At 39.5% G+C, this 10420-nt stretch overlaps 1 protein-coding gene across 1 annotated transcript; it reads left to right on the forward strand.

The window, feature by feature from the left end:
• Nucleotides 1-1547: 1547 nt before the first annotated feature.
• Nucleotides 1548-10413, forward strand: CUNH5orf46 (chromosome unknown C5orf46 homolog). Its single transcript, XM_016150382.1, has 3 exons — nucleotides 1548-1617; nucleotides 5689-5862; nucleotides 10388-10413. The coding sequence occupies exons 1-3, from the start codon at nucleotides 1548-1550 to the stop codon at nucleotides 10411-10413; spliced, it is 270 nt and encodes an 89-aa protein (XP_016005868.1).
• The last annotated feature ends 7 nt before the right edge of the window (nucleotides 10414-10420 follow it).

Genomic DNA, 10420 nt, shown 5'->3' on the forward strand with positions numbered 1-10420 from the left:
GAAAAGAGAACACAGCAAACAGAGAAACTGAGTGTTCGGCCTGGTAGGTGCTTAATCAGGGTCTCACAGTGGAGTCATGGTACTGACAGGAAGAGAAGCCAGCTATCCTGACCCTCAGGATGCTGCTATTTCCTTGACACCAGACCACCAAGAGCATCTGATTCAGGACTCGTCTGCATTCCCCTTTTAGCTGATATCTTTGAGAAGCCAGCAGGCCTCACTCCTAGGCTGCAATATCCAGAGCTTTGGCTTGCCTGTACATTGTTCTTGTGATGAATTAGAAAAATATGCCCCCTCTGGGCTGAGGGCTCAAAGCTTGTACAAGGTAAAAGGTACCGATTACTACTCTTTCCCAGGCAAATCCAGGCACATGCCAGGGCCCATGATGTGTCTAATAGAAAACACCTGAATGTTATTTCTCCACTAGCCCTTTGGGCATGCACAGTGCTCAGTCCTAAGCAGTGAGCCTGATGGCATAAATCTAGCTTGTTGAAAGCTTTCCACCATGGACCACGATCTCTAGATCACAACTCTTCGTACAGGAGAGACAGAATCAGAGTCTTCATGAGAAGATAAGTTGGAGAGGCCTGTATGCAATAATTTTATTGTTTCTTTCTTTTTTGTTTAATGTTTGCTATATGCCTTGAGTAATATGTATTTAATTGTGAAAAAGATAGCCTTCTGCCCATTGGTGGAGACATTTAATCATGCACCTCTTAGGTACATGAGAGAAACACCTAGTTCTTTCTGGAAAAACCAGAATGAGTTCCCAAGGCAGTCAAAGCTGAGACCAACATCAAGCACAATAATAGGCTCTTTAAGAATTCAGGAGTGAAAAAAAAAAAGTCTGACCTTAAGAGTTCCATAAGCTAAGAGAGAAAAGAACTATTAAAGTACTTAGTCCTCAAACGACAGGCTAAGGGTTCTACATGGCCGATGATAGAGCAACTAACTGGAATACAGTGGAATGGCCATCGCGGGGTTTCACAAAGAAGGGGGCATTTGAACCTGAGCCCAAGGAATTAGTAGAAATGCTCCAAGGGAAGATGATGGGGAAGATGTCCCAGGAAAAAAATAAAGAACATGAACACAAGCATAGGGTTGTGAATGGGCATGCCCATGTGGGCACAAGTAATTAGCTCTGAGCATGGGAAAAGAAGCAGAGTGCACAGGGAGGGAAGTAGGCACACCTCGACAATCTAATCTGATGCTTCTTCCTTGATACAGAATAATAGTTCTGGCTGATACACACCTAATTGTTACTGCTGGCATCGGAACTACTTCCAAAAAGAGTTACTCCAGCGCCATTTACAAGTACACATTAGAAGAACCAAAAGAGTTTTTCTTTCCCTATATGAAAAACTAGGTTTGAAAGATAAGATGGGGCAGGGCTCATTAGTGGAAATCTAAGAGCAAGCCATGTAGACATCTTGTGCAACAATCTAAATTCCATAGCAGATGAGGTCACCTATAAATGTCCTATAAATGGGGCAAGGCTTTGGGTACATTGCAACGCTTTATCTTCACCAATAGTCAGTGCTACAAACATGGCTGTCTCAGTGCTTCGGATGACCAGTGTCCTGGGACTTCTTATATTTATCCTGACTTGCTATGCTGGTAAGTGCTTCCAAATACATTTCATGCAGTGTGCAGTGGTTAGCCATGATTAGAGGAAGTTAGTGGCACTGATCCAGAACATAAAAGAAATAGAGGGGGAGGGACTTTTAGGCACTGGACTGGAAGATAAGAGGCAGATCTTCTAACAAAAAGAAAGTAAGATTTTTCTTTAAATGTGTTTCAGTTATAGCCTCTATCCTCCAAGAATGTATGAAGTCTGAAATAATCTTCTTCGTATATATTCATGTGATATAGCCAAACTATTATATTATAAATCCCTTGAGAACCAGAGGTGTTTATTTTTTCATGATTAAAACTAATAATGTTTAATGGTGAAGAGTATATACTCTGGAATAAGACTCCTAAGCCTGGCTCTACCACTGATCATGACTTCAGACATGTTATTTAATCTCTCTGGACCTTACATGTAAAGAAAAATGTCATTAATTAACTTCCTCATATAATTATTATGAAAATTAAAGAGACAAAACAAACTGGGACAGTATTTGGTCCATAATAAGCACCCAATAAATACTAATTATTATCATGCATTATCTCACTTGATTCTTATAATAATATTCTTAGGTATAAATGCAATTTTATCATTTCCTTTTTTGCAGGTTAATAAACCAAGCTTGCAGAGGGAAAGTTACTTGGGCATAGACACAGGTAGCAGTGGCACACCGGGGCCTGAAACCTCAGTCTCTCGATCCTTTCCATTATAACTAAGCATCTACTTCTTTCATGTCTGTTCCAAGACATAGAGAACTGCAAGGCAGCATGCAGAATGCTCATTAATTTATTTTTGGTCTGCAGAAGATGGTGAGCTCTTGACTTGTCTCTGTTCAGAAGGATAGGTCACGGAACACGGACAGTGCAAATACCGCCTTTTAGACTCTTCTAAATGTAACTCGGCAGAACTCACATGCTCAGCCATGGACTGTCCACTGGCACAACACACAGGCAGACACTCCAGCAGAATCACTGTAGAGATGGCCTCAGAGGCTACTACGTCCTTCTACTCCTAAAGTGATCACCCCCAGGAAAGGGAAAGGTCGCATAAACTCCGAAACTGGTTTAATTACTTCATGGCTTTATCTTCAGTTTCTTCATCTGTAAAACAGAATAACTATCAACTGCATTAGATCAAATGAACATGCTTTCGTATCACTTTGTAAACTATAAAAACTGTACAAGCATCAGCACTACTGTAATTTTTCAGAACTTAATGATTACATGAACAAAGAAACTCAATAACATAGTTAATGTAAACAAAGGCTATTCCTATTATATTTAAAAGAGAAAATATTCAACTATTGGCTTTGATAATTTGTTTTTAGAATGTCAAATTTCTCAATTTTATTATTATTAACTTTTGTTTCATTGTCCAACATTTTCAATTTTCTTAATATTTTAACAGCACTTTAAAATTTTTCATAATGTCCTAAAGCACTAGAGGAGAAAGTTACTATGAACCATTTTGATATTATTATTAATAATTGTAATACTATAAGCAAGCATTTATTGTGAGCTTACCTTAGGCCTAGTATATATATATAACATATGTAATATATACATAGATATAATATACATGAAAGGTAGTCGAAATATCTTTTAATCCTGACAATAACACAATGAGGAAACAGAGTGGTAAAGTGTTGTGTGCAAGACGGCACGGTTAATTTTTTGAGGACAGAAATCAAACTCCAAAACATACGACCCACCACATCCTAATACCTCTCAGTATATACATGGTCCAAGGACTGGGGCCAAGGATCCGATTGTCACACATGCTCCATCCAGAGCACACATCCAGTGCTCCTTGCATATTGCAAAGCTACCATTTAGTGTCACGTTAAAATAATAAGTTGAAAAATGGTTATGCAAGCAGGCGGATCGGAACACAGGAGAAAAAGAATTCACTTTTCATGCAAGGAACTGGTGTGCTGTTCCCTGATAAGTGTCTTCGGGGGACAATCGCTGACAGGCAGTAGTATATCACATAAATAACGTGGTCTAAGGAGTAAAAAAAGAATTAGGTCAAAACCTGGCTCAGCCACTTTCTAGATGTGTGATTTTAGGTGAGTCATTTAATTTCCGTGAGTGTCTGTTTTCTCTCCTGTAAAACTCTAGTATCGTCACTGAACTGAATAAGGACGGAAGCGCTATCCAGCACCTGCATAATGGGCATATCGCAAACATTCATTCTCATTCCCTCCCCTCCCCGTGAGGAAAACAAAGCAATGCTGGTCACTGTGGTTGCCCTGAACTTTACTTGAGGGTCGGGTCACATCTATACATGTCCATTTTTACCTTAACGCTTAGCATATGCCACGTATATAATAGTAGGGCTCAAAGAAAATACTTGGAGAAGCCAACAGCCGAATGAAGGAATACTTGGTGATTGCCATATTAGTTTTGGTAATAGGTCCCAGACCGGTGCTTCTATCAACTCTTTTATTGTGGCATAGTAAACGATAAATGTTTGCAAAATTGAAAGCCATTTTTTTACTAAGAGTTTCCATTTTAGAACGCAAGACTTCGAACATAAATTGAGAGCCTCCACACAAAAAGTTAGTTATATTCACTTAATTCAGAGTCATGGGATACATTTTCTAGAAGTTGGGGCTTTCTGAGTCAAAACTTGTGGTGGGATTGCCTGATAAAATATGGGACACCTAGTTAAAACTGAATATCAAATAAATAATGAATAATTTTTTAATTTTTTTTTAGTTTAAGTATGTCCTAAATATTGTATGGGTCATTCTTATGCTAGAAAACTATTTTTTGTTTATCTGAAATTCAACTCTAACTAGGCATCCTGTGTTTTTACTTACCAAATCTGGCAGCACTACTTGTGAGGCTATTAATAAAATGAAAAGATTAAGTCTTACTTAATCTTTGGGTCCAGCTGGGAGGCCAAATGTACCTAACTGCCACTCTTTCATTCCTTCTAATTCCCTCAACCGTTCAGTCCACTCACTAAAGCCAGACTCCCCCAAGGGAGCTTGCATGTCCCCAGCCTCACTCTCTGGATCCTTGGTCTCATTCCAAAGGGCAGTCGATTAAGAGTCAGGGTTGAGAGGCCTACAGTTATAGTTTCAGCCTCTTTTCTTATTCTAGTGAGTCTCCTGCGAATCATTTTTTCAGTTTCTTAGCCCAGTGAGTTAAAAACTACATATCCCATAAGACTGGTCAAGGGTAAAATTACACAGTATTTTTTAAATCATTATTTTTAGAACTATCAGCTGATGTACAAGTGATATAATTTCTCCTCATTGTCATTGTTACACTAATTTCTTTCAGTCTTGTAACACACTCGTGGTTAGATCACAACTTTTCTGTCAAAGACTATGCAGTTCATCGCTGAGTGCTGAAGAATCCAGATTATAAAATCAGTCAGACATGGGATTGAAGTCTCTTTCTGCCACTTACTAACACGGTGACATCGAACCACTTCCTAAAGCTTTCTCAGATTCCATTTCTTTATCTTTAACTTGGCATAATAATTTTACCTATCCCATAGGGTTTTTGTGAGAATTAAATGAGGCAATGAATGCATGCCAATTTCCTGTCATGGGTATGTGCCAAACAAATACTACCCATTATTATTTCATCCTTATTATTACCATTACCACAGGCCCAGGGATTACATGGAGAAGGAGACATGAAATCAGGCATTCTGTGTTTCAGGCCCGGCACTGGCATACACTAGCTGCTTAACTCTGAGCCAAAGTTACTTAACCTCCATGAGCCCGTTAAGTCTTCTCATCCAGGAAGGAAACCAATATCTACCAAAGAGTTACTGTCTATTGGTCTGCTCGATTGTTTTCAGGAATAAATGAAATAAGTGCATGTGAAGATTTTCACTGGGCAGGTATTAAATACTAATAAACGCAACTACATGAGGCTCCATAGTTAGTGGTAGTGTAACAGGTGCTGGGGGCTTCCCTGTCTTGGTGCTGAGAAGCTCCTCCAAGATTCTGTTGTGTTTTTCAGATGACAAATCAGACCACAAAGCAGGCCACAAACCAGACCACAAACCAGACCACGAACCAGACCACGAACCAGACGACAAGCCTGATGACAAGCCCGATGACAAGCCCGATGACAAGCCTGATGACAAGCCTGATGACTCAGGCAAAAAACCAGAGCCGGAGCTCCCCCGGTTCCTACACCTCTTGGGTCAAGAGATCATTGAGAACGCAGTGGAGTTCATCCTCCACTCGGTGACCAGAGAAGAACGTAAGCGCTGAGACAGCCTTGCTTTTGTCTAGTTCACCGTTGGCAATGACCGCAAGGCATTAAAACGAGTGAGAAACAAGTACTGCACATGCCCGTGTATTGTTTTAATTGTAAAGTACTTAAGCTCTATTTGCACCTGAATGAATTTCCCTGAAGTCTTTTGGGGTGAGCACATTCCCCTCAAGTGGTTCTATAAACATATGCTTTTTAATCTCAGGACCAAGTAACGGGGATAAAGAGCACTAGACCAGGGGACAGAAAGCCAGGTTCTGGTCTTGACACAGATGCTACTCTACTGTGTGATTTCGGGCAAGGCGCTCCCTCTCTCTGTGTCTTAGTTTGCTCATCAGTAAAATTAAAGGAATAAAGCACCTACCCAGTGCAGGCACTGCAGTTCTTTGGTGAAAGTGGTGGGTAATTGTGTATTTGTTAGTTACAGTTGGGATGAGTCCTGCCTTTATTCTCATTTGAGTAACTCAGGAGATGTAGCAGACAGTGGCTAATCTCTTTTTAGAGACAATCTACAGACTGAATCGTATGAGTGTTTTAATCATGAGGGACCGCCCTGGGGGCAGATTACACAGCCCAGAATTTTACCAATGTTCCCAATCTGCTTCTAAGCTTCTAATACATCTGATTCTGGCCTACAAAGCTCTGATTTTTACTTCTACTCCACCCCATTCTTCATTTTCCCCACATTAATCTTCCCAAATTCAGCTCTCCAAGATAGAATTTGTTCTTTTGAATTTCCAGGTACTTTCAAACTCTACCTCTCTGAACCTCTGCTCTCTAATTCTGTCCTTCATAGACCTCTAAGCAGAGTTTGACGAAGTGTGGCCTCTTAACCACTTGCTTCAGAATTCCCTTGAGAACGTAACACAAAATGCAGGTTCCTTCATCCTATCTTTCACCTTCCTGGGACAAGGCTAAAGCTATGCTTTTTCACAAGCTTTCAGGTGATTCTGATACACAATACATTTTGAAAGCCCTTGAAGGAGCGTGCCTTAAAGATCCACATAGCCTTTAAATTGGTATCTGTATTTTGTGTAGATGTGAATATTTGCATTTTTCTGGAAAAATTGCTTTTTACTTTTATTAGATTCTCAAAGGGCTCTATGAAATAGTGTATTAAGAACTACTGTATAGAACTAATAAGGTCTTTTTGTAATCTCGAATCTGATTAAATCAATATGTATTGTGGGTGGACAGGAATTTATGTACAGTCCTCGTGTGCAAATGTTGAAACTTACAGACTTTCATTTTTGTATCGTTGTTTTGTTTTTTTGATGGTGGTTGCTTTTGCAACTGGTAAATGAGGAAACTGACAAGTAAACCGTAAGAATAAAACCCATATGTACAAAGTACAGATCAGACTCCAGTTGAACTCATATTGTTATAAATCACAAGCAAGGGGTTGGAACAAGAATAGATCTTTTGATTCTTCCTCTGGGGAATTCCTCAGAGATAAAATAGAACTTTTTTTTTTCTCTCTCTGTTAACCCTGAAAGTTGACTGTCTGAAATACCAAAGACTTGCTGTCAGCTCTGGGTTCAGAAAAGGCAGCTCATCTTCTACCATTTTCTCTTCCATTATATTCTGAGTAAATGGTGTTCTTTCTGTTCCTGAAACTTACAAACATTTCAGGCTCTCTGTCCTCGCTTTCATTTCTGTCTAAAATACTCTTTCCTATTCTCACGGCTGGTTCTTTTGTCCTGCAGTTCATTAAAAGTCACCTCCTAGAAAACTATTCTAAGCACTAATGTCATCTTCTTTCATTCTCTGGTTATTCTCTATCACTTGACCTTGCCATGGTGTCATTATAACCTATATTACCATCTCAAATGATCTATTTTTAATCATGTAGCTATCTGAAAGTAAAGACTGATCTATTTAGCTTGTTGTTACAGCACAGAACCTTGTAAGCTGTATCACACACTCTGTCAAAGGGAAAGCCTTAAAAATGAGCCGGGGCAGGGCTGGGAGGTTAGAGGGGAATGGAAGGAGATCATTAAGAAGTATTCCTAAACATGTAATACGTACGAAGTAAGGGCAGGAATTGTGAAGGAACAATCTAGACTGTAAATCTCTTCTCAAAGAATTTGCAGTTTTTATGATAAGATGACATGAGCTAAATCAACGATAAAATGCTACATAAGATAAATGTCAGTTAAACATCACAGGTACTTTCTAGAGAAAGGAGCTGTCACTGGGGCCAGGATGCTAAGCACAGTGCTTATGGCAAAGGTGAGACACAATCTGGACCTTAAAGGACTTAGTGAAATTTGATTGAAAAGAGAGAATGACAGAAGTCATAGACTGCAGTGTGGGTCCCAGGTCTGGCTGTGATCCAGGCTCATGGCTAGGGACAGAACTCTGGATTTAAAATGTTACATTAATGTAGTAAGGCGGCTGCGCCTAACTTATGCAAGTATGACTCAGCTTATTGTTTATTATTCATGTGTGGCTGAATGCCACTGTTGTTCTCTGACATATATACAGCCCATGCGGTGCCCAGCCAAAAAGCATGCACTCCCCACAATAAAGCTGGTGCCTGCCATTTCGTTCTCATGTCGGCTCCTCGTGCATTTTTTCAACTGGACGTCTCACCACCAAAGCCTTCCCTTCGTGATCAGCTCGGCGCTGACATGCAGAAAGAAGAAATTTTGGTTTATTTACTTCAATATAGCCGATGCCTAAGTACTGCGTCAGGCACATAAGAAATGCTGGATATGTACTTTTAGAACAGTGAATCGACCGGCTCATTCCCTCCACCTGCTCCCTCAACATGCCTTCTAGATACTTTAGAGCTATGTAAACCAGTTTCCAGTCACCTTTGAGAAGCCTATAATTCTTCTGAATTTTCCTCCTCCGCCTGGGCTTTCGGGACAAGACATTTTTCTGGTTCTCTTCTTACCTCTAGCCATTCTTTCTCATTCTTTTTATGACTTTTCTTCATGCATCTGCCTCTTAAACATCATTGCTCCTCAAGGCTCCAAATGTAGCCTGCTTGGTTTTTCATACTGGGAATATTACTTAGACTCTAACGAGCTTCGATTTCAGATGTCTGTCGCACTCTTTTTCCTGAGCTCCAGTCTGAAACAACTGCCTGCTACAACACCCCACTCAGATCTTCCATCAACACCTCAAGTTCAACTAATCTAAATCCAAGCCGCTCATCTCACTTATGTACCTGCTCCTCCTCTGGTGTCTTTATCTCTCAGTAAGTCACATCCACTGTCCCTTAAAATCTAAAACCTCAGGGTCTCCTTGGACCCTTCCTGCTCATCACCACCTTCACCCACTTGCTGAATAATCTACCCTTAACTTTTTTACTACACCATTCCTTTTCTTTAACTCCACTGACTCGTCGGCCTAGTCAAGTCCTTTGTCATCTCTTTTCTGAGATCTTTTTTATTAGATCTGTAATTAGTTTCACTGTTTTTATCTACCTTCACTCCAATCCATCCACTAACCTACTATCAGAATTACCTAACAAAAATGCAGATTTGATTCCTACGCTTAAAACCCTTTTGTGAATTTCCTTTGCCTACAAAAGCAGAGCAAGTACATTCAGTTGATGTTAAAGGCTCTTCCCTGATGTCAACATGTCTTTTAATCATTTCTCTTGCTCCTGTAGCCAAGCACCTGATGCCCTAATGACAAATGGATTCTGTTTCAGAGCAGACCTTGTTCGTATAAATTGCTGATATTTTTGCACATGCTTTTCTCTCTGCCAGCAATGCCTGGCCCCAACCCCAACCCCCAACCCCATTCTCTTCACCTGACCAGTCTAATCATTTTCTGAAGTCCAAATCAAAGACAAGCTCTGTGAAAACATCACAGAACTCTACAGTTAAAAAATTCAGATACTTATACTCTGGGATTTCATAATGCTTTGTAGGAACATTTATGACAGCTTTTCCCCCTCATTGTTTTAAATTACTTGTATCTTAATGCATCTGTTTTCTCCACTAGACTATAACCTCCTCACAGACCTTATTTACCTTTACCTTTCAGAGCTACCCCACACCCAATCTTTGAAGAGTATAGTGGCTCTGGAACTGATTCATGATTCTGGAGATCTAAGTTTTAGACTTTGCTTTGTAGTTTACCAGCCATGTGACTTGGACAGGTTGTTTAATCTCTCTGCGCTTAAAAAGATAAAAATTCATTCAGGTTTTCCATTCGATAAATATTTATTAATTTATAGTATATGCCTAGGCATTGTTCTAGGTGCTGGGGATATGTTACTGAACAAATAAATCAAAATGTATGGGTATATGGAGTTTAGATATGAAGAAAACTAACTAATAGATTTGCAGATTCAAAGAGGTAATTATGCATAAATGGCTTTTCAACCATGAACTATTATGAAAATCTTTGATCTTATTTCTTTATGGCATAGGAAAATCTGGAGGAGAAAAATATGGACCAAACATTATAAGACACCCTAGAGATCATCCTAACATTTCTATTCAGTCTAAATTATAATTCATATTTTTCTCTCTTATTTTCTTTTCAAGAGGATTTATGGAATTTGATGATAAGTAAGAACATT

This window comes from Rousettus aegyptiacus, unplaced genomic scaffold (assembly GCF_014176215.1).
Source record: "Rousettus aegyptiacus isolate mRouAeg1 unplaced genomic scaffold, mRouAeg1.p scaffold_m13_p_7, whole genome shotgun sequence".
Lineage (NCBI taxonomy): Eukaryota > Metazoa > Chordata > Mammalia > Chiroptera > Pteropodidae > Rousettus > Rousettus aegyptiacus.